Source organism: Dunckerocampus dactyliophorus, chromosome 1 (assembly GCF_027744805.1).
Source record: "Dunckerocampus dactyliophorus isolate RoL2022-P2 chromosome 1, RoL_Ddac_1.1, whole genome shotgun sequence".
In the NCBI taxonomy this organism is placed as follows: domain Eukaryota; kingdom Metazoa; phylum Chordata; class Actinopteri; order Syngnathiformes; family Syngnathidae; genus Dunckerocampus; species Dunckerocampus dactyliophorus.
Window position 1 is genome coordinate 781,018 of NC_072819.1, and position 17,978 is coordinate 798,995.

The 17,978-nt window shown below is 46.0% G+C and overlaps 2 protein-coding genes across 4 annotated transcripts in view; one reads left to right on the forward strand and one right to left on the reverse strand.

The window, feature by feature from the left end:
• Nucleotides 1–3,728, forward strand: part of dytn (dystrotelin) — an 18,283-nt gene extending 14,555 nt beyond the window's left edge. The window contains 3 exon segments of the mRNA XM_054798600.1: nt 813–859; nt 932–1,073; nt 1,703–3,728. Of these exon segments, the coding sequence (XP_054654575.1) occupies nt 813–859; nt 932–1,073; nt 1,703–2,710 (1,197 nt within the window). The 3' untranslated portion in view covers nt 2,711–3,728.
• Nucleotides 1–17,828, reverse strand: part of zdbf2 (zinc finger, DBF-type containing 2) — an 18,630-nt gene extending 802 nt beyond the window's left edge. Inside the window, exons 1-9 of one of the 3 annotated variants that reach the window (XR_008573616.1) lie at nt 17,577–17,828; nt 16,708–16,804; nt 16,032–16,180; nt 14,316–14,754; nt 14,174–14,248; nt 13,829–14,109; nt 12,368–12,485; nt 10,845–12,300; nt 9,652–9,708 (exon numbers count right to left, since the gene is read on the reverse strand). Coding sequence is in view for 1 of the 3 variants with exons in the window: in XM_054798457.1 (XP_054654432.1) it covers nt 11,578–12,300; nt 12,368–12,485; nt 13,829–14,109; nt 14,174–14,248; nt 14,316–14,754; nt 16,032–16,180; nt 16,708–16,803 (1,881 nt within the window). In the remaining 2 variants the exon portion in view is untranslated. Of the gene's footprint in view, nt 1–9,651; nt 9,709–10,334; nt 12,301–12,367; nt 12,486–13,828; nt 14,110–14,173; nt 14,249–14,315; nt 14,755–16,031; nt 16,181–16,707; nt 16,805–17,576 lie in introns of those variants that run through there. The other 2 variants (XR_008573618.1, XM_054798457.1) reach the window with 2 other exon arrangements.
• Between the last annotated feature and the right edge of the window lie 150 nt (nt 17,829–17,978).

The window sequence follows — 17,978 nt, forward strand, 5'->3', positions numbered from 1 at the left end:
TGTTTGTTTTTCATCATATTGTATGATGAATACAATACATACATATTGTATTGATGTATTGTCTTTGTCAGGCTCAGGGAGCCGTGTTACTTGGATCCTGAAATGCAGACACAGGGGTTAGTCCAAAAGTTCAAAATATATTTAATGAACAACCGAGGAGGCACAAAACAGGAACTCAGGGCGACGGTGCAAAAAACTAAGGAGGGCACCGTGGGCAGAAAACAAGAACAGCTATGAACTAAAGAGTGCTGGAGCTACCACTTGAGCTGGACGGAGGTCTGGTGCAGCAGGTGGACTTAGCTGGTTGGAGTAGCGTGAAGAACTGCAACAGGAGAATACAGGTAAGCAGGAGAAGTGCACATGGTCTGGAAACACCAACATGGAGAATAATCCAGCACTGGTTGGCTGCAGGTGAGGAGACTAAAAAGGTAGCTGATTGAACACAGCTGCAGGGACCCGGTAGCTCCGCCCAGCTCAGGAGGTGTCACAGTCTGAGCAAGTAAACAGAGGAGAGGTCAGCAATACCATACAACATAATGGAAAACAGCACAAAACTAAAACAGGCGACAAGTGTCACCGTAGCGCGTGACAGTCTTGAATATTTCAACCCTGTGCTAGTAAAGTGATATTCTTCATCCTCGTCATATCACCAGTTTATTCTGGTCAAATTGCAAGGGAATGTTTGGACTTTATTGTGGTAAAGTGTACTTGTTTGTTTGAGTTTTGCACCAATTTACTTGTCTGATGTTCTAACATGCGGAGGATGGTTGACGTGTTGGGGGGGGTACTAAGACTTTGATGTTTTATGTTAGGGGCAGTCGGAGGGGTCCACCTGGCTGGCGGAAGTCAGAGACGAGCGGTGAGAGAGGGAGGGAAATGTTGAGCGGCCAATCAGAAGGCAGAATCATGACGTCTCTTTTCCGTGACGAAGGCCGCCGGAAGAGCGGGCGCGGCGGTGGCGTCTCGCCGTCCAATCGGATCAGGGCGCGCTCCAACAAGGCTGCACGGAGATGGAGGTCGCCATGGAAACCATCACGCAGCACAACTGCCGTCTGCAGGTCATGCTGGCGCAGGTAAACTCATGGAATGCTTCGCCCTCACTACACTCCAACATATGTCATTCAACAACTACAAACACCCAAAGAAGATAAAAGACTGCAGTGTCAGGACAAACCAAACCTTGGAATTAGAAATGGTATCCATCCCGCATATTACAATATGATATTCATTGAGATGTCATTCAAGACTAAATATGATGGGAATAAAGGCACATCATAATGAAACTGGGGAAAAACAGCCAAAATGTGGTAAAAACCCCAAAAGAGTGTAGTAGAAGTGAATGATGTGATGGACGTATGGGACACTATGGGACTATTTGACACAATATAACAGCTGCTTGCTACGGACAAGCTGTGTAGAGGTGGGGTGTACAAGCGCCCCATCCATCACGTTGCTGCTGTCATTGGACGTTTGCATTTTAGTAGTAGTAGTAGTAGTAGTAGTACTTTATTAATCCCACAGCAGGGAAATTCATCTGTTCCAGCAGCAAGCAAGATACACAAGTATGTACACAAGTAAAGAATGCATAATCATAGACAATGCATGCAATGCATAGACATAGTGAAATACAAAATGGTTCAGGTGTTGTAGAGCCTGATAGCGGTCGGTATGAAGGACCTGCGGAACCTCTCCTTCTTTTCAGGCACTGAAGACGAGGAAGACACAGCAGGACAGCAAAGATGACCCAGGATGGGACAGCAAAGACGACCCACCACGGGACACCCAAGATGTCTCACCATGGGACAGCCAAGATGTCCCACCACGGGACAGCAAAGACAACCCACCACGGGACAGCAAAGACGACCCACCACGGGACAGCAAAGATATCCCACCACGGGACAGCAAAGACGACCCGCCACGGGACAGCCAAGATGTCCCACCACGGGACAGCAAAGACGACCCACCACGGGACAGCAAAGACGTCCCACCATGGGACAGCAAAGAGGACCCACCATGGGACAGCCAGGATGTCCCACCACGGGACAGCAAAGACGACCCACCATGGGACAGCCAAGATGTCCCACCACAGGACAGCAAAGACGACCCACCATGGGACAGACAAGATGTCCCACCACGGGACAGCAAAGACGACCCACCACGGGACAGCAAAGACAACCCACCATGGGACAGCCAAGATGTCCCACCACGGGACAGCAAAGACGACCCACCATGGGACAGCCAAGATGTCCCACCACGGGACAGCAAAGATGTCCCACCACGGGACAGCAAAGACGTCCCACCACGGGACAGCAAAGACAACCCACCACAGGACAGCCAAGATGTCCCAGGACAGGAGAGCAGAGCAAGCGGTGCACCATCTTGTGAAGACGAGGCCTTGGTGTTGAAGGCGGATGAAGCGCCGAGTGAAAAGGGGGACACCCCATCCACCAGGTCACATGACATCCAGTACGAGGAGGATGGGGGTGTGGCTGACGCCGGTCCAGAGGAGCTGCTGCAGGAGACGGTGGACAGACTGACACGTGTCTTGGGTCTTCAATCACCAGATGTTTTCCATTTGATTGGAGCGGGTCGTGACAAGGGGGCGGAGCTGACCAAGGCCGCAAAGCAGGTGGGGGACTCCTTACGCCGCCTGGTGGACAGCGTGAGGCGGGCCCCGCCCCTGACGGTGACGTGTAAGTGTGACGTATGAATATGAGGAGCAGCAGCGGATAAGTAGAAAAACACACAAACAGGACACTTGGTGCAAAAAACCATGTGTTGTCCATTAAAACTTTCAAGTATCTTCAGTGGAGAAACGTTCTCATTTGAAGGAAGGCTGCAGCAACTACGAGGTAACGTGGCCTCCTCCTACCCTTTGCCGCTGAGAGGGTCGGGATGGGTCCTCCGTCCTGACAGAGACACTGGACGGGATAGCGTGACGTGGTGGCTTTGTGATGACAGCAAACACATCCTTGGCATGTGACGTGATGGCAGATGGCGTGCAGCACAAGGAAGCGCGCTCATACAAAAGAAGAATACCAGTGAAGAGTGAGTGTAAATGTGTGACAAAACCAATAAACGCTCAACACAGCCTTTCCTTTCTCCTCCTTCCTCTTTTTCAAAAGTCCAAATATTATGGAAATAATAATATTAGGAAAAAAACATACAAGCAAAAAACAGCAGAAATGGAATCATTTTACAAGAAAAAAAGTCAAAATACTAAGAGAAAACAGTCACAATTTTATGAGAATAAACTGGTCATTTGATGAGGAAAAATAACATCATTTTAGTAGCATAGAGTTAAAATACTTTTGGAAGAGTTGCACTATTATGAGAAAAAACAAAAAAAAGGTGTAAATTGGGAAATGAAGTTGGGGAAAAAGTCAAAATATTATAAGAATAAAGTGATAATATTATGGGAATGAAGTGATAATATTATGGGAACAAAGTGATGATATTATGAGAATAAAGTCATAATATTATGGGAGTAAAGTGATAATATTATGGGAATAAAGTGATAATATTATGGGAATAAAGTGATGATATGGGAATAAAGTGATAATATTATGGGAATAAAGTGATGATATTATGGGAATAAAGTGATAATACTATGGGAATTAAATGATAATATTATGGGAATAAGGTGGTGATATTATGGGAATAAAGTGATAATATGAGAATAAAGTGATAATATTATAGGAATAAAGTGATAATATAATGGTAATAAAGTGATAATATTACAGGCATAAAGTGATATTATGGGAATAAAGTCATAATATTGTGGGAATATAGTGATAATATTACAGGAATAAAGTCATAATATAATGGGAATAAAGTCATAATATTACAGGCATAAAGTGATATTATGGGAATAAAGTTATAATATGATGGGAATAAAGTGATAATATTACAGGAATAAAGTGATATTACAGGCATATAGTGATATTATGGGAATAAAGTTAGAATATGATGGTAATAAAGTGATAATATTACAGGAATAAAGTGATAATATTATGGGAATAAAGTGATAATATTATGGAAATAAAGTGATATTATGGGAATAAAGTGAAAATATGGGAATAAAGTGATAATATTATAGGAATAAAGTGATGATATTATGGGAATAAAGTCATAATATGATAGGAATAAAGTGATAATATTACAGGAATAAAGTGATAATATAATGGTAATAAAGTGATAATATTACAGGAATAAAGTCATAATATAATGGGAATAAAGTCATAATATTACAGGCATAAAGTGATATTATAATGTGAATAAAGTGATATTACAGGAATAAAGTGATAATATTATGGGAATAAAGTCATAATATTATGGGAATAAAGTGATAATATAATGGGAATAAAGTGATAATATTGTCACGCTCTACGGTGACATATCATTTGCTTTCATTAAGTTTATTTCTAGATTCAGTTACTGCCGTGCTTTCTGTGTCACTCAGATGCTGGTCCTCCTGAGATGGGCGGAGCTGCCTGATGAGCACAGGTGTATCTCATTTTCTCGGCTACTTAATCCCTGTGGCTGCGTCTGGAAGACGTGGGATTATTCCTCGCGTTGGACTGTACCTGTGACACCCTTTTGTCTTCCTAGACATTGTTTTTGTGCATGTTAGAATTTCCGCCTGCTCATCTGGCAACCCGCACGCATCTCAGGTATTTTGTGTTTCCTTACCTGCCTCACTCCTTTTATCGCGGTGCCCTTGGACTCTAGTTGGCACCGTTGTTTTTTGTTCTTTTTGGTTATACTGACTTGTGTTGGAATAAAGATTTTTTCCGTACCTGGAGTTGTCTTGCTGCTGCATCTTGGGATCCTACACCAGACTCCTCCCAACAAGCCTGACAGAATAATCCCACCAGAGTCATGGATCCCGCAGAACAGGAGCAATTGCAGTACGCCCTCAAGGCCCAGGGCCAGATGCTAAGTCGCCACGACCAGGCCCTGGAGGACTTGTCTACCCTCGTCCGGGAGATGCATGCCCGCATGGCGAGCTCCCCTGTCACCACAGCGCCTGAGGCGTCTTCACCGCTGGCGCCTGGTCCTCTGACGCTCATGTCACCCAGCCAGTTACCACGTGAGCCCAACTTCCCTCACCCCTCAAGGTATGAGGGAGACTTTGGTGGGTGCAGACTCTTCCTTCATCACTGCTTGTTGATTTTTAACCAGCAGCCTCAGACCTATGCCTCCGACTCATCCAAGGTGGCTTATATAATTGGCTTGCTCACGGGTCGCGCCGCCAAATGGGCTATGGTTGTTTGCGAGAGCAAGCCGGAGCTCCGCACCAGTTTGCAGGCATTCATGGAGGAGATGAGGAGCGTTTTTGATCATCCAGTGCGGGAACGAGAGGCCGGATTCCGGCTCTTGGCTCTTCGCCAGGGCTCGAATTCAGTTGCGGAGCATTCCATCACGTTCCGCATCATGGCAGTGGAGAGTGGCTGGAACGAAAAAGCCCTCCGCTGCGTGTTTTTTGCCAGCCTCAGCTCCCGTATACAGGACGAGTTGGCTGCCCGCGACGAGACGAGGACGCTAGAGGAACTCATCTCCCTCTCTATCCGGCTGGATAACCACCTGCGGGAGCGTGTCCGACAACGGGGCGGGCTCCTTCCCCACACGGCCGATCAGTCATCTCTTCGCCGCCTGGATCTCCCCCCATCCCTGCCGCCTCCTCCGCTACTGTCCGGATCCTCGTTGGAGACCGCCGAGGTGGAGTCGCCGATGCAGCTGGGTGCCAGTCGGTTGTCGGCCACGGAGAGGAGGCGTCGCGTTCTCCTGCGGCTGTGTCTGTACTGTGGAGCAGCGGACCACACTATCACCCGCTGTCCAAGTCGTCCTCACTCACGGCGATCGGCTGCTTTCACGAGCGCTCCAGCGGAGAGAGGATCTTCACCTCCTCCTCCTCCCTCCAGTTCCTCCGTGGGGCGCTGTCTTGGCAGTACGCTGTCTTGGCAGGGGAGGGAAGGCCACACTATTAGCGCTCTTATTGACTCTGGAGCTGACGAGAATTTCATTGACGTTGGTCTTGTTAAACAGCTGGACATTCCCACTATGCCTGTTGAGACTCGCAAACATGTTCGTTCTCTTGACGGTCTACATCTAGCTAGCGTCACGCTTCAGACACGCCCCCTTTCCCTCTTACTCTCGGGTAATCATTGTGAATGCATTAGTTTTTTTATTATTCCTTCTCGCTCTGCTCCCGTGGTGTTGGGTCTCCCTTGGCTTCACCGTCATAGCCCCACCATTGATTGGTCTACATTCAAAATTTCCAATTGGAGCATTTTTTGTCATTCACACTGTTTAGGCTCAGCTTCACTTCCTGTCACGCCCTCCCACACCTCCCCACTCGTTTCTCCCGACCTTTCACTTGTTCCCAGGGAGTATCACTCCCTTGGGAGGGTTTTCTGTAAAGACCACGCCATGACACTCCCCCCCCACCGACCCTATGATTGCGCTATTGATATGTTTCCTGGTTCACCTCTTCCCTCCGCTCGCCTGTATAACATCTCTCTAGCTGAACAAGGTGCTCTGGAGGAGTATGTTACCACTTCGCTCGCCGCTGGTCACATCCGACCATCTTCTTCGCCCCTAGCGGCGGGGTTCTTTTTTGTTAAAAAGAAGGACGGCTCCCTACGGCCATGTATTGATTTCCGCGCGCTCAACAAAATTACAGTACGCAACAAATATCCTCTACCCCTTCTAGATTCCGCTTTTACACCGCTCCACAATGCTAATATTTTCACTAAACTGGACTTACGTAACGCTTATCACTTGGTGCGCATTCGTAACGGGGATGAGTGGAAAACTGCTTTTAACACTCCTCTGGGGCACTTTGAATATTGTGTCATGCCCTTTGGACTCACCAACGCCTCCGCAGTGTTTCAATCCCTTATTAATGACGTCCTCCGCGATATGATCGGCCGTTTCGTTTTTGTTTATCTGGACGACATTCTCATATTCTCCACCTCACTCGATCAGCACCACCACCACGTTCGTCTCGTCTTGCAACGATTATTAGAGAACAGGCTTTTCGTTAAACCACAGAAATGCTCTTTTCACTCCTCTTCGGTGTCTTTCCTTGGGTTCATTGTGGAGAAGGGCCAACTTCGCCCTGACCCTGCCAAGATTCAGGCAGTGGTGGACTGGCCTACTCCTACATCCAGAAAGCTTTTGCAGAGGTTCCTGGGATTTGCCAATTTTTACCGGCGCTTTATCCGAGATTTCAGTAAAGTAGCCGAACCTCTGAACAAGCTAACATCCGCTAAGGTCTCCTTTGATTGGTCGCCGGAGGCCGACCTGGCCTTCAGGCGCCTTAAGTCCGCCTTTACCTCAGCACCTGTTTTGATCCACCCTGATCCTTCTCTCTCTTTTACCGTTGAGGTTGATGCGTCTGATACAGGGGTCGGGGCCGTGCTCTCCCAGCGCTCCAGTCACGACCAGAGGCTGCACCCCTGCGCCTTTTTCTCCAGGCGTCTTTCGCCCGCTGAGAGGAACTATGATGTTGGCAACCGGGAGCTGTTGGCGGTAGTCCTCGCCCTGCAGGAGTGGAGGCACTGGTTGGAGGGAGCAACACATCCATTCCTTATCTTCACGGACCACAGAAACCTCGCTTACATTCGGGCAGCTCAACGCCTCAACCCACGCCAGGCTCGGTGGGCACTGTTCCTCACCAGGTTTGATTTTACATTGACCTATCGGCCTGGGTCACGCAACGGCAAGCCGGATGCCTTGTCCAGGATGTTCGCCCCCCCGGTTGAGGAGTGTCCTCCGGAGACCATCCTTCCTCATTCCCGCATTCTGGGGGGTCTTCAGTGGCAAGTGGAGAAGAGAGTGGCAGAAGCTGTTCGGGACACACCTCCTCCGGCAGGTTGTCCGCCAGGTCGGCTCTTCGTTCCTCGTATCCTTCGTTCGGAGGTTCTGACCTGGGCGCATTGTTCCAGGATCGCCTGTCATCCAGGAGCCAGACGCACGGCCTTCCTCCTGGCCCAGCGCTTTTGGTGGCCTTCCCTCCACACCGACACCAAAAGATTTGTGGCAGCCTGCTCCGTCTGTGCCAGGAACAAGTCATCGAACCAACCACCAGCCGGATTACTGCAACCTCTTCACATCCCTTCCCGCCCCTGGTCACACATCGCGATGGATTTTGTTACTGGTCTGCCCGCTTCTAGGGGGTTCACCACCGTTCTTACAATTGTGGACAGATTTTCTAAACTTACCCATTTTATCCCTCTACACAGACTTCCCTCGTCACTGGAGACAGCCAAACTCTTGGTCCAGCACGTTGTGCGACTCCATGGAATACCCGTCGACGTGGTATCTGACAGGGGTCCCCAGTTCGCCTCAGCCACCTGGAAGTCCTTCTGCAAGTCGTTGGGGTCCTCTGTCAGCCTCTCCTCGGGCTACCACCCTCAAACCAATGGCCAGACGGAGCGGGCTAACCAGGACCTGGAATCTGTTCTACGGTGCGTGTGCCATCAGCACCCCACATCCTGGGCTCGTGACCTTCCCTGGGTGGAGTACGCCCACAACACCCTGGTGTGTTCCTCTACTGGTCTCTCCCCATTTCATGTAGTCCACGGCTTTCAGCCTCCACTATTCCCATCCCAGGAGGCAGAATCGTCAGTGTCATCTGTGGCCGGTTTTCTTCGCCAGGTCCACCGGGTCTGGCGCGACACAAGGTTGGCTCTTTCACGCACTGCAAAGCGGAATCAGAAGAGTGCGGATCGTCATCGCAAGCCAGCACCGGATTACCAACCCGGGCAGAGGGTGTGGCTGTCATCCCGGGACCTGCCCCTAGCCGTGGAGTCCAAGAAACTGGCTCCCAGATTTGTCGGACCTTACGTAGTGGATCGAAAGGTGGGGCCAGTGTCCGTCAGACTCAAGATTCCTCCCTCCCTCAAGACGCACCCGGTATTCCACGTGTCCCGCCTTAAGCCTGTCGCCGAGAGTGATCTGAGTCCGCCACCAGTGCCTCCTCCCCCTCCTCGCTTGATCGATGGTCATCCCGCCTTTACAGCTAAATCCATTTTGGACGCCAGGAGACGGGGCAGGGGTGTTCAGTACCTCATCGATTGGGAGGGTTACGGTCCTGAAGATTGCTCCTGGGTTTCCCGGTCGCTCATCCTCGATCCCACTCTTCTTTCGGAATTCTACCATAAGTTTCCAGACAAGCCTGGTAGACCGCCAGGTGGCGTTCCTTGAGGGGAGGGGGGGATAATGTCACGCTCTACGGTGACATATCATTTGCTTTCATTAAGTTTATTTCTAGATTCAGTTACTGCCGTGCTTTCTGTGTCACTCAGATGCTGGTCCTCCTGAGATGGGCGGAGCTGCCTGATGAGCACAGGTGTATCTCATTTTCTCGGCTACTTAATCCCTGTGGCTGCGTCTGGAAGACGTGGGATTATTCCTCGCGTTGGACTGTACCTGTGACACCCTTTTGTCTTCCTAGACATTGTTTTTGTGCATGTTAGAATTTCCGCCTGCTCATCTGGCAACCCGCACGCATCTCAGGTATTTTGTGTTTCCTTACCTGCCTCACTCCTTTTATCGCGGTGCCCTTGGACTCTAGTTGGCACCGTTGTTTTTTGTTCTTTTTGGTTATACTGACTTGTGTTGGAATAAATATTTTTTCCGTACCTGGAGTTGTCTTGCTGCTGCATCTTGGGATCCTACACCAGACTCCTCCCAACAAGCCTGACAAATATTATGGGAATAAAGTGATAATATTATGGGAATAAAGTGATGATATTATGGGAATAAAGTTATAATATGATGGGAATAAGGTGATAATATTATGGGAATAAAGTGATAATATTATGGGAATAAAGTGATGATATTATGGGAATAAAGTTATAATATGATGGGAATAAAGTGATAATATTACAGGAATAAAGTGATAATATAATGGTAATAAAGTGATAATATTACAGGCATAAAGTGATATTATGGGAATAAAGTCATAATATTGTGGGAATAAAGTGATAATATTACAGGAATAAAGTCATAATATAATGGGAATAAAGTCATAATATTACAGGCATAAAGTGATATTATAGGAATAAAGTGATTATATAATGGGAATAAAGTGATAATATTACAGGAATAAAGTGATAATATTATGGGTGATAATATTATGGGAATAAAGTCATAATATTATGGGAATAAAGTCATAATATTATGGGAATAAAGTGATAATATAATGGGAATAAAGTGATAATATAATGGGAATAAAGTGATGATATGATGGGAATAAAGTCATAATATTATGGGAATAAAGTGATGATATTATGGGAATAAAGTGATAATATGATGGGAATAAAGTGATAATATTACAGGAATAAAGTGATAATATTATGGGAATAAAGTCATAATATGATGGGAATAAAGTGATAATATAATGGGAGTAAAGTGATATTATGGGAATAAATTGATAATACTATGGGAATTAAGTGATAATATTATGGGAGTAAAGTGATGATATTATGGGAATAAAGTGATAATATAATGGGAATAAAGTGATGATATGATGGGAATAAAGTCATAATATTACAGGCATAAAGTGATAATATTATGGGAATAAAGTGATAATATAATGGGAATAAAGTAATAATATAATGGGAATAAAGTGATAATATTACAGGCATAAAGTGATAATATTATGGGAATAAAGTGATAATATTATGGGAAAAAAGTGATAATATTACAGGCATAAAGTGATAATATTATGGGAATAAAGTGATAATATTATGGGAATAAAGTTATAATATGATGGGAGTAAAGTGATAATATTACAGGAATAAAGTGATAATATTAAATTGCTTTTCTTAAACCTTGAAGATGGAAAGTGTAGCTGGCAACGTGACGTGCAGTGCTCCTGTGACACGCTTGGGTGGCCAAAGTAGTCAGATGGTACTAAAAGACATCCAAACAGCACATCAACACACACAACCTACCTACTGCACCATGTGGGCATGCACATATCTACACGCCACAATAACACCGCAAGGCATGCTGGGTAGCTTGTGGTACTCTCTCCCAACATTTTGCCGTGTTTGTTGCATTTTTGCCAGGTTGCAAAATATGTTGAGAAGGTGGTCAGAAGTAACCAAGGTAACCAAGCTAACATACTCCTGATATCCAACGTTTCACTCTTCATACTTCATATTGCTGTTGCAGCTGGACTACCCAGCATGCCTTGTGGACATTTGGAAATAACAGCTTTCAGTGGCGTACTATGTTGCTATGTGATGCGTTACCTTGCTGCGGATATGTTGTTTTCCTTTCGTTGCACTGTGAGCAAGTGGGTTCTGCTGGATGCCACCTACAGTATACTGGATGGACAGCCCAAATCTTTGAACCCAATGTGGAAGGTGATGGAACCAGAGGGTCTCACCAGCTGCTTTTCAAGCTAAAGCTCAGTAAAGAACATTTGCTTCAAGTCTTGGGAGTTTTTTATTAGAAGTCTTGTATGATGATGATGATGAAATGGCATAAAGAGAAAGGCTAGGCTAGGCTAGGCCAGGCCAGGCTAGCTTAAAAGTGTGCAGGAAAGAAAGGGACATGCTACTTAGCTGCCTTCTCGCAGCCGCCCTGAGGCCTTCCTCGTCGGGGGCGCAGCCGTGCGCAGGGCTGGGGGGCGGCATGTTTGTGATGGAGACCATCCGTTGCGGGTGAGGAGGTTCCGGTCCGTCTTTCCCGCGGGTCCCGCCTCCCGGGCAGGCTGTGGTGTTTGTGGGCGTGTGCCGGGTCAGCACTGAGCACGCTCACCGCAACGTGGCTGCCGAGGGAGGAGGTGGGAACTTTGCCTCCCTCCCCTGACAGTCTCTCTGCGTTCAGATCCGGGCTCAGACTTCGGAAGAGCTGACGGACACATGGCGGCAGGGGGCCAGAGGGCGTGGAACTTTTCAAACCTTTGGGAGGGTTCTTGATGATGTGATTGCTGCGGGGGTCATAGAAGCGCACGGGAAACGGTTTATATTTCACCTTCAAGCGCTGGAAATCCTGCGGCCGCTGCCTCTTCCTACTGCGTTTAGGGGTGTGGCCTGCCGCCCGTGTGCAGGTGGGGGCAGGAAACGTAGGAGAGGAGAGTAGGTAGACCAGGGACGTGCTGGCCTGCAGCGGCGTCACAATGGGGGAGTAGGAAGGCGGAAGACACTTGCATCGCACCTCAGGAGTCCTTTCTGCTCCGGCAGGAGGGCATGTGGTGGGTGTGGCCTCCGTGGTTGATTGACAGACAGTGGGGATGACAAGGTGGACGGTCTGAGTGCTGTGACTCACTTTGACCACCTGAAGAAACCCATGTAAACACGTCACCCCCCCCAAAAGCATTCCTGCATCTTGGCTTCTCACTCACCTGACACCTGGAAGCCATCCTAAAGCCCCGCCTCTTTCTCATTTCGTCCTCATCCGGGTTCGCTAGAGCGAGGAAACCCGCGTCTGACACCGCCGCCTCCTCCTGACCACGCCCACTCCTGTTTTGACACATGACGCCATCAACATCACCTTTTGTGATGCCATCATCATGGTCATCATCATCATCCTCATACTCATACAACATTTCACAGCAATGACGTCTAAAAATGAAATCATAACATGAGCACTCAGTCACCCTTTTTACCTATTAAATCAACAAATGAATCATAGTCAAACACATTTCTTATGTTTAGATGAATTTCATATTTGATATCATAAATAATAAAACATTTGTTATGTTTATATTTGTTATGAATATTAAAAAAGAAATACAAAACAAATATTATATAGATTTTTATATTAGTATTATATTTTAGATCTTTTTTATACACAAAATCAACTTCTCATTTTTGGAAAAAGAGGTTGCAATATTAGGTGGTAACATGATGGGAATAACGGCAAAATATTATGGGAATAAAGTCATATGTGCAAGTGGACGGAGTTGGAAAATTTAAAAACAACAACCAAAGAAAAGAAAAAAAACAGGTGTCATTTTACAGGAATAAAATCAAAACGTGAAAAGAAAAAAAGTCATATCCTAACCAGAAAATAATATAAACCGGTCATATGAAACATTAAAATAACACCCCTATAGTCACCTTTACACTCCTATCACACAATATAGTAGACATAACAAGAGAAAATAAGACATATAATGAACCTGTTTACCACCTTCTAAATACTCTTTTTAACATGATTAGAGCCCTCTAAACGTGTGGCTGTGGTGCATACAGGAAGTGATGTCGGGGGTTTTAGGATTACTGTGCCTGCTGTGAGATGACTGACAGCAGCACGCATCAAGTCTGGTGCTTGTGTGTCTCAGCCCACATTACAGTAAGTGTCTTCTGAATGTCTTAGATTTGTATTTTCATTCATTTCAGCCCATAAAGGCAGCGTACACGTGTGTAATACACACCTGGCGTACACGCGTGTAATACACACCTGGCGTACACGCGTGTAATACACACTTGGCGTACACGCGTGTAATACACACCTGGCGTACACGCGTGTAATACACACATGGCGTACACGCGTGTAATACACACCTGGCGCACACGCGTGTAATACACACCTGGCGTACACGCGTGTAATACACACCGGGTGTACACGCGTGTAATACACACATGGCGTACACGCGTGTAATACACACCGGGCGTACACGCGTGTAATACACACATGGCGTACACGCGTGTAATACACTCATGGCGTACACGCGTGTAATACACACATGGCGTACACGTGCTTGACCAGCATGACTCATGAATGATTATACTGGATTTGTCAACTGCAGTGTGAGGTGGAGAGGGATTAGTGGACATGCAAATGATAGGAGTCATGTGACCTGGCTCGTGACTCCTTGTCGAAGTAGCAGACAAAACGACCTTGTCTGAACTGTCGGACCAGGTCCTCCACCTTCTTCTCATCTTCCTCTTCAATCTGGCTCCAGGTCTTCCCCCTGAAGGATTGTGGGAAATGCTGCGGCACCTGGGCCGCACGTGGCTCACTGCGGAGGGCGGCGTGGAGCTGCTGGGAGTACAGCTGGTCCGTCAGGTCTACCTGAGCATGGGTCAGGTGGCTGAAGTCCCTGGCCTGCGTCTGGAGCTGCTGGCCGTGAGAAAGCACCTGGAGAGGCACGCACACGTAAGCAGACATGAAGAACCCCCCCACTCCCTGCAGTCCCACTCACCTGGACAAGCGAGTCCCAGTCCGAGTGACTGTGTGCTTGGAGGGGCGCACTGACCTGGAAGCTCTCCGTGTCCTCCTGAGGACAGGAAATGTCTCCATGAAAGCAAACACCAATAAGAGACCAAAGCATCATGAAAACAAACCTCTTCAAGAGTTTGCTCCAGAAGGTCGCTGTGCTCTTTGGAAGCTGCCGAGCACGGCCGCTGCCAGCTTTGCCAGTGTGGTGGCACGGGAACGGAGAGGGACAGGGGTGGTGTGCCCGCACATGGACCCTTTAAAGACCTCGTGCTTTTCCTCCTGTCGGTCTTCCTGTGGGCCTTCCTGTGCACGGGCGACGGGGCCTGCTGTTTATGCGTGTGCCTCTCTTGACCCACCGCCCCACGTCTGCGCCCCCTCTCCTCCAATTGGCTGTGAGGACCGGGACCTGCTTCCAGATCGGTCAGGTGCTCAGACACGTTGTCTGAGCTGGGCCGATGCTCGCGGGTGCCCGATGAGCAGCTGTCGTCAGAGAAGCAGACTTGATCCAGATGCTGCCTCGGCAAAAGGGGAGCGGACACGGACGGAAGGTCTACGTCTGATGGTCTTGTGGATGCAAAGACACAGGAGAAAAAAACATTCATGGCGGAGTCAAGTGGGCTTTTTTCCATGTTAAAGGGACCAGCACAGCAAGGAGCAGCCCAGGGGCCGTTTGCGGCACATGGCACATTCAAAAAATATAATTCAACAAGAAAACTTTTTAAAAAACAACAACCACAGCAAAAATGGAAAAATCAGCAGTACTCAAAATATGAAGTTGTAGCCTAACAAGACAAAATGAACATCATGATATTAATATAATTATTATTAATTATTATACATGAGCATCATGATATTATGAAGGAAAATAATGTTGTCTTAGTAGCATAGAGTTGAAATATCAAAGAAAAACATATAAAGTCAAAATATTATAGAAATAATGTGAAATCATTGGAAAATGTTTCAAAAACCGCATAAATCGGGGGGGAAACTGATTTTATGACAATAAAGTCCAAATATGAAGAGAAAAGTACTGTAACAAGAAAAAAAGTCACAATTTTACATGAATAAGCTTGTAATATTATGAGGAAAAAGCTCCTCATTTTAGTAACAGAATGTTGACAAGAAGTTGTTTTTTGCTCGTCGTCATAATATGAGAAACAAACAAAACAAAATAAAGTTGGGGAAATCATTTGAATATTACAGGATATCATTTCAGGAGAATCCTGTCAAAATATGAGGAGAAAAAAAAGTTAACTGGTATCAGGAAAGCTAATGTCTAATTTTAGTCGCACAGCGTGGAAACATTCAAGAAAAAAGATGGTCTTCTTTTACACTTATAATACTAACAGAAACTAAACAAAATAATGGGGGATTTTTTTATAAATTAGGTTGTGGGGAAAAAGGCATAACATGATGGGAATAAAGTCCCAATACGAAAAGAAAACAGAAGTACAAAGATTATTTATCAAGACAGTTAAAATATTTTTATTTTGTTGAAATAACAACAGCAAAAATGGGGGGAAGAAGAGAAAAGAGTGAAGTAGATATGAAAAATCTGTTTTTTCAGCTACAGTATATGGCAAAACTTGTTCTTGAAATACTGTATATATCAAATATATAAATATATATCAAAGTGGATGAAAGTTGCATCCTTTCATTTTTCACGATGTCTGGACACCCCTGGTCTACGATATAATGACAGAATAACCCGTGAAATGTACGAAAGGTGATAAATAACTGAGTGTAAGACGTTTTATTGTGTAGTCGAAGAGTGCGGGAGTAGGGGTACTACGGTGTGTGTGTGACATGTACGCGTCTACGTGGCGTTCAGGATGGCTGACCTGCTGTCCTTGTAGCAGTGCGGGTGGTGCAACAAGACGTCCTGCAGGAAGCGCTCCAGTAGCGTCTCGTTTCCTCGGCTGCCGTCCGCACTGGCGGAGACCTTGGGTGACCCCTCAACACAATCCAGGTGTCTGACACTGGCCAGATGCTGAGGATAATAATAGTGATGCAATAATCATATCACATTGGACAGATATCATCATCTAAACAACAATGGCAAATGTTCTACTTCCTATCAGCAAATAGTACTGAAAACACTGCAATATGCACGCCAGGACAGTAGATGGAGACAACACTTTGCATGCACGCCGACAGAGGGTCAGACCAGTGGTGCCCAAAGTGTGGCTCCGGGGCCATTTAGGGCCCGCTACACATTCTAAAAATATCATTTAACAAGAAACCGAAACCAACAACAAAAATGTAAAAATCAGCAGTCATTTACAATAAGTCAAAATATGAAGAGATCTAATGAGAAAAGAGTAACATCATAGTATTAAGAGGAAAAATAACATTTTAGTAGCATTTAGTTGAAATAATTCAGAAAAAAATACTTTTTCTAAGTCATAATACTATGAGAAAAAACAAAACTGAATCAAGTTGTACATTTTAGGTTGTGGAAAACATTATAATGTCATGAGAATAAGGTGCAAATTTGGGAATAAAGTCATTGGTCACCTGATCCAGGTCTCTGTAGTGGACTTGGCAGTAGGCGCAGTACCCTCGCCTGCATGGGGCGCATCCGGATGGCCCTTGCTGAGACTCTGCCCACATCCTGTGATGTATTTGCAAGGCATTTTGTCATCATCTTGTCACTATTTGAAACCTGACATTCATGGGGGTGGGGAGAGAGTATTTCCGCAGGATTTGCAACACAATAATGTATGTCAAGTCTCTGCTGCGGCATGATTAGACACTGTGGTTATACCAAAAAACAACTTGCGAGTATACAAGTTAGCTGAGCAGCCAAAGCCCAAAATCCAACCAAAAATAAGTCTGCTTGATATAAAAAGTGAGAATTTAAACCAAAATATTGCCATTCTTTGGCAGCATCAGATGAGTTTTTGAAGAACTAGTTAATTCTAAATGTATCAATCCTGACAGCTGTTAATACTTGTAGGTGGACTCACCTGACGGAAGATTCCTCCTTTGTCATCTAACTCGTTTGTAGTTTTCATGTCAAAAGAACAAGCGCCTCCCTCCGGGGTCACCTGCCCAATGAAAGGCGACCTGCCCTGACCACGCGACCAATCACAGGTGAGCCCACGAGTACGAGCGAAAGGATGACAATTGCTACGTTGCATCTCGACTTTTGTTAGACTAAACGCACATTAACGCCAGTATGTACGCTTTGGGGCACAACATACAACTCTTTAGTCGGTTCATTGGACCCAGGTTAACCCGGGGTAGTCACGTGACGTATTTCAATACGCGTTGCCGTGTGGTAGTCATCGGCTCGCCGGTTGCCTCGTTTACCGTTAAAAACTCATACACCGTCGTTTAGGTGTCCTTTGCAACGAACACCAACAAGCAAGCATTTAATTTACCTTGTTTTACTTTCAGACAGTGGAAAACCATCTTCCGCCCCGCGCTTTCAGTTGTTTCCGGTCTTTCTTCTTCTGCGACTTAACAGCGACACGCGATTAAACAGTCTGCAACCCCCTCTAGGCCACGCTGAGAATTACATATACGTTTCAGTAAATTGGGCTACGACACCCATCAGTTTGAAAACAAAACTGCGGTACATTTAAACTCAAATATTTTCATTGTACAGTGACAAGCAGAGACTAATTTCTAATAACTCATGCCTTTTATTGGGCAGCAATATTACGCAGGCTTTAATAAACCATTCTGAGCAGGGATTTATCCTACAATCATTTCACTAGAATAAAACATTGCAAGTTGGGGGAAGAGGAGAGAAAAGAAAAAAAAAATAAAACACACAAAGC